The sequence below is a fragment of the Aythya fuligula genome, chromosome 1 (assembly GCF_009819795.1).
Source record: "Aythya fuligula isolate bAytFul2 chromosome 1, bAytFul2.pri, whole genome shotgun sequence".
NCBI classification, from domain to species: Eukaryota; Metazoa; Chordata; class Aves; order Anseriformes; family Anatidae; genus Aythya; species Aythya fuligula.
The window spans coordinates 201059647-201064607 of record NC_045559.1 but is presented as its reverse complement, the minus strand read 5'-3'; the positions used below and the strand labels follow the sequence as shown (position 1 = coordinate 201064607).

Genomic DNA, 4961 nt, shown 5'->3' with positions numbered 1-4961 from the left:
CAGTCTGCAGGCTCTGCTGTGGGAGAAGGCACCCTGTGGCCTGTGGCCAAGGGAGCAGTTGGATGAGCTCCACAGTCGCTGGGGAAAGGCCTGTAAAGCAGAATCTGAAACTGCTGATTCACAGAGAATGGCTTCCTTCGTGTCCCATACAAGGCCCCCAGCTGAAATAGAAGCCACATTTCCTTCTCATGGTGCTGCTTTTGCAGTGGGAGGGGCTTTGTTGGCCTGCCTGAGAGGGCCTCCAGCCAAGGCAGAGGCTGAGGAAGTACAGTCTGCAGGCTCTGCTGTGGGAGAAGGCACCCTGTGCCCTGTGGCCAAGGGAGCATTTCGAAGAGCCTGGATTTGAGGTGGATTTGTCTCTGCTGACTTTGCGTCTCACCCCTGCCTTGGCTGGGTTAAGCAGGGACTCTGCCGTCAGCCTTTTCTCCTGAACTTGCCTGGCGATGGTGCCCTTCCAGAGCAGTGGTCCATCTCCTCCATGTCTTGGTGCCTTGCTCGGGGCTCCCTGGATGATGGCTACAGACTGCAGTGACGATGATCTCAGCTGTTTCATCCAGCTCTTTGTCAGAGACACTGCAGGCATGTCGGGCACGTCCCTGGCTCTCCACCATCACCGCAGCGCTGTGCTCACTGGGGCTGGGACAGGCTGATGGCTTTGACTCTGTAGCCCCACGTGTCAGGGGAGGCGCTCTGTGTCCCTCGTCTTCCAGAGCAGGGGCTGGTGGAGGTGGCGGAGAGGTGGCTTGAGGCAGGCTCTGGCGGGGCTGCGAGAGGAAAGCCCTGGGCAGCTGCAGGAAGATTCCCTGCTCCTTGCTTTAAGAGCAAGCTGTGGAGAAGCTTTCAGCGGCAGAGCCACAGCTGTGCCACGCTGCTGTTTAGCCCGCAGCTTCTCTGGCTGCCGAAGCAGGTCCTATGCTTCAGAGTTGTGGCTGAAACAGTGTTGGTAACACGACGGTGTCTTTGCTGGAACAGGTTGCCCCGAGAGGCTGTGGCGTCTCCATCCTTGGAGATCTTCAGAAGCACAATCCTCGGAATTGTGCGCAAAGCTAGTCCTTTGGGACGTACACTTACAAGTCTTCCACATGATTAGCTTGTTTTAAAGGAGAGCATCAAGTTAAGGCAGTGTTGAGACAACTGGCTATGAACATGCCAAATAGCTGTTGTCAGCAGTCACCAATTTGATATCCTACTCCGTTCAGGGGTGGGCCGTGTGGCCAACTTTAGATCTCAGCACCAGGGTCTAAAGACTTCAGCCACAGCACGCTGCTTCCTGCAGCAAGTAGCAGCTCAAGGGGTGCTTTTTGAAGCCTTCTAGACCAGGATGAGGTGCTTACAAGTCTAGGTCAACGCTTCAACAGAGCCAAAAATACAGTGATGGGTACTGAAAGAACCCTGAGTGTGCCAGCTGCACATCTGGTTATCACAGTCCAAGGTGGAGTTCAACTTGTGTGAAAGCCATGTAAAGAAGAGCCACCCCACCAGCTTCCAGGTGGTTTAGGTACCTGCACTGAGGTTACTGGGAGAGACAGCTCTCTACAGTCTGCAGGGTGGGTTCGGAGGCTCACACTGGCTTTGCTCCTCATGACAAGATTAACAGTCTAGTAAAACTCAGTAAGGAAGTCAGGGGCTTTTTGGCCTGCCCAAAGTTTTCCCAGCCTCAAAGAAGGAGTTACCACTGAGGGAGCTGTAGTGGAATAGTTTTATTTCTTCCCACGTAAAGGCTATTGTTTAAGCATTTACAGGTTTCCTAGTGCAATACAACCAAAAAAAGCAGTAACAAAAAATGCCACCTTCTTCCCAGGCAACTAAACAGAAGTAGAATTTTACTGCAACATATACACATTAAATATAGTATACAGTCCATGCAGCGGCATAGCCATGTTAAACGGAGTCGTGGCTTCAGCCATCAGTGCATTACAGTCTGAATTTCACTTGCTCCTACTTCCTATCCAGACTTGAAGAGAAAAATTGCAACCTGACCCAAGTAAAAATAGATGAAGTGCTTTGTCTCGTGTGTTACATAGCTGCCAAAGTTTCTGCCAACAATGCAGTGCCAAGTTGGGTTGTATTTCTTGTCAAATTCCTTCTTTATATACGCTGCAATGTCCTTTTCTATGTTGTACTTCTCCATTGCCTGCGTGGCACAGTCAACGGCATCCTGCTGCATGTCCTCGGACATGTCTGCATTCTTGATGACAGCCTTTCTGTCAGACATGGTGAACCTTCACAGTGACGGGGCCAAGCCGGAGCGCAGCACGGCACAGCACAGCAGGGCACGGCGCCGAGAAGGAGGAGGAGGTGGGAGAGGCCTGGACCCGCGCGGCTCTGCCCACTCCGCTCCGCGCCCTGCGCAAGACTCCCGGTGCACCCAGCGCTGTTTGCTTACCTCTATTCTTTTAATAAACCCTATTTTTTTATTTAATCCTATTTTGAAGGCTGAGCCATTTATAACAGTGTGGAGTGTGCGGCGTGTTAGGAAACAGCTGGAGAAGAGAAAGGAGGCCCTGCAGAAAGACAGAAGCAAGAGCAGAGCTGTGGACATCCGCGGGAAGACTGCGGAGGAGCTCCTGCTCTGGTAATCCTCTGCTGCAACAGCCTTCTTTCCACTAGCAACTAGGTGAGGCTGGGGGGGAGCCGGAGGAGGCAGCCCCTGCGCTCTTGTCTTTGACTCAGCGAGCTGCTTTCCTTGGACACAGGGACTTGGTGAACTCCACGAGGGTTTCCCACTGACGGCAGTTCCCTGCTGGGGCACCGGCTTGGTGAGCAAAAGCTTTTGCCGCAAAACCTCCTCTGTTGTGTTTGCAGGCTGCCGACAGGGAGTCAGGAGAGCTCCACAAGGACGGGAGAACAGGGCAAGGGCAAGCTCTCTGCTGCGGCCTGGCCCCAAACGCAAGCCCATGCCTGGGAGGGTCAGCGGAGAGCAGGACAGATCCCCACATGGATCTGTTTACCCATTGCCGAGTTCTTACATGGGTTGCCTATATGTCAGGGCTCCCACGTGCGAGGACTTTGGGCTGCCTGCGCAGCTGCTGCTGCTGGGAGGGCAGCGGAGCGCTTACACAGCTCCTCCAAAACATCCTCAGAAAGGCCTGAGCTCCTCCCAAGCCAAGGCCCAGCAATGCCTTGCACCTCCCTCCAGACAGCAGCTCCTGGAAACGTCCCTGTCCGTGCTGTTGGCACCCTGATGGCTGCGTTGGCGGTTGACTTGCGCTCAGGGTAGCTGCCGCAGCTGCAGGTGCAGGCCGGCATCAGGGCATCAGATGCTGTGGCTGAGCAGGTCTGAAGGGCCCAGCAGCTGCCCAGGCGGGACTGCCCTCCTTGCAGGCCCATCTACTCTATGTTACTCCTTGCTTCTTTTCCTTAGGTGTACCTCCGACAGGTGTCCTGAGTTATGCCTGCCTGTCCTTGCACGCCGGCATTCCTCAAGACACCGTGCAGCGCTGCAAGCGAGAGACCCTGCTCTTTCTGCCCTACGCCCGAGCCAAGAAGCAGGGTGTTGATTTCATCTTGAAGGACACTGGCTGGCTGCTCCTCTGCAACAAGTCCAAGTGCAGTTTTCCACAGCCCGGAAAATCCCTGGGCTGGGGGAATGGCTCCCCCCTTCCCTGCCCACAGCAAGCCCCTCTCAGACGCTGCCACCAAGGCTCTACAGCCCTGGAATGCGGTGCCCTGGAGGCGCACTGCCTTTGTCTTGCTTCCAGGATTGCGCTCTACACGCATTTCTTATTTCAAGATTTAATAAATAAATAAGTGGCTGTTCTACAGGTTTCTTTCCACACCCGAATGGATCAGCGTGCACGCTCCGGGGGGCCTGCTGTCTGGAGAGACAGTGCCTCTTTGCTCCAAGTCATGCAGGGTTGCCTCTCACTTTGTGGGCCCTGTTTTTCGTCATCATTTGTGAGGGGCTTCTTCATCTCGGCCACTTGCCAAGGCGATCAGCTGTGGGGCAGACGCGTTCTGTAGCGGTGTGGGGGATCGGGCCAGGCAGAGCTGGGGACGCTCAGAGCCCATGTGAGATTCTTGCTCTTTGTTACTACAGCTGCCCCTGAGTGTTGTTATTAATGGCTCAGTCTTAAAAATGGCAGAAGGTCCAGGGGAAGAGAGGCACAGCACGCCTCTCACTGCAACAGCACTGGCAGAGAGCAGGCCAGCAAGTCCTCCACCAGCCCCGTTTCTGGAAGATGAGGGACACAGAGCGCCTCCCTTGACACGAGGGGCTCCGAAGTCAAAGCCATCAGCCTGTCCCAGCCCCAGTGAGCACAGCGCTGCCGTGATGGTGGAGAGGCAGGGACATGCCCGACATGCCTCCAGTGCCTATGATGGAGATCTGCATGAAACAGTGGAGACCATCATATCTGCAGTCTTACACTGTGCTGTAGCCATGAGCCAGGGAGCCGTGAGCAAGGCACCGAGTGCTCCCTTGTCCACAAGGCCAGGATGAGGCCGAGAGAATGCAGCTGCCAGCCGTGCCGCCTTTGCCAAGGCTGGCAGCGACTCAGGCAGCAGCACCCAAGCAAGTGCCTGCAGCACAGGCATCATCGTCTGAAAGGGCCACTTGCAAGCTGCCCCCTCCTACAGTCCTACGCCGTGCTGTAGCCATGAGCCAGGGAGCCGTGAGCAAGGCAGCAAGTGCTCCCTCGGCCACAGGACCCAGCGTGCCTCCTCCCAGAGCAGAGCCTGCAGACTCTACATCCTCAGCATCTGCCTTGGCTGGAGCACTGGGGGACCTGGCACACACGGGGAGCACAGGGAGAGCAACGACATGGAGAGGAGGCGGACCACATTCACCCCTTTTGATCTACATACATAGAGCAAGTAGGCCGGGCTGCCCACTCGCTCTCAGGAGAGCAGCTCTGTCAGGAGGCAGCAGCTCCCCTGGGTGCCCGTTGGAGTTCTTGGTCAGAGGACCTGGAGCATAGCATGGAGCACCAGAATAAGGATGACTCCCAGCCCGCTGCAGG

At 55.7% G+C, this 4961-nt stretch overlaps 1 protein-coding gene across 1 annotated transcript; it reads right to left on the bottom strand.

Annotated features, from left to right (window-relative positions):
- Window positions 1-1930: 1930 nt before the first annotated feature.
- On the bottom strand, window positions 1931-2254 carry LOC116493247 (dynein light chain 2, cytoplasmic-like). The gene has a single exon (XM_032194467.1). It carries the CDS (start codon window positions 2213-2215, stop codon window positions 1946-1948), a length of 270 nt encoding a protein of 89 aa, XP_032050358.1. The 5' UTR covers window positions 2216-2254; the 3' UTR covers window positions 1931-1945.
- Between the last annotated feature and the right edge of the window lie 2707 nt (window positions 2255-4961).

Bases quoted from the DNA above. Each gene is read 5' to 3' on its own strand.
- LOC116493247 (XM_032194467.1), bottom strand. From the start codon at position 2,215: ATGTCTGACAGAAAGGCTGTCATCAAGAATGCAGACATGTCCGAGGAC.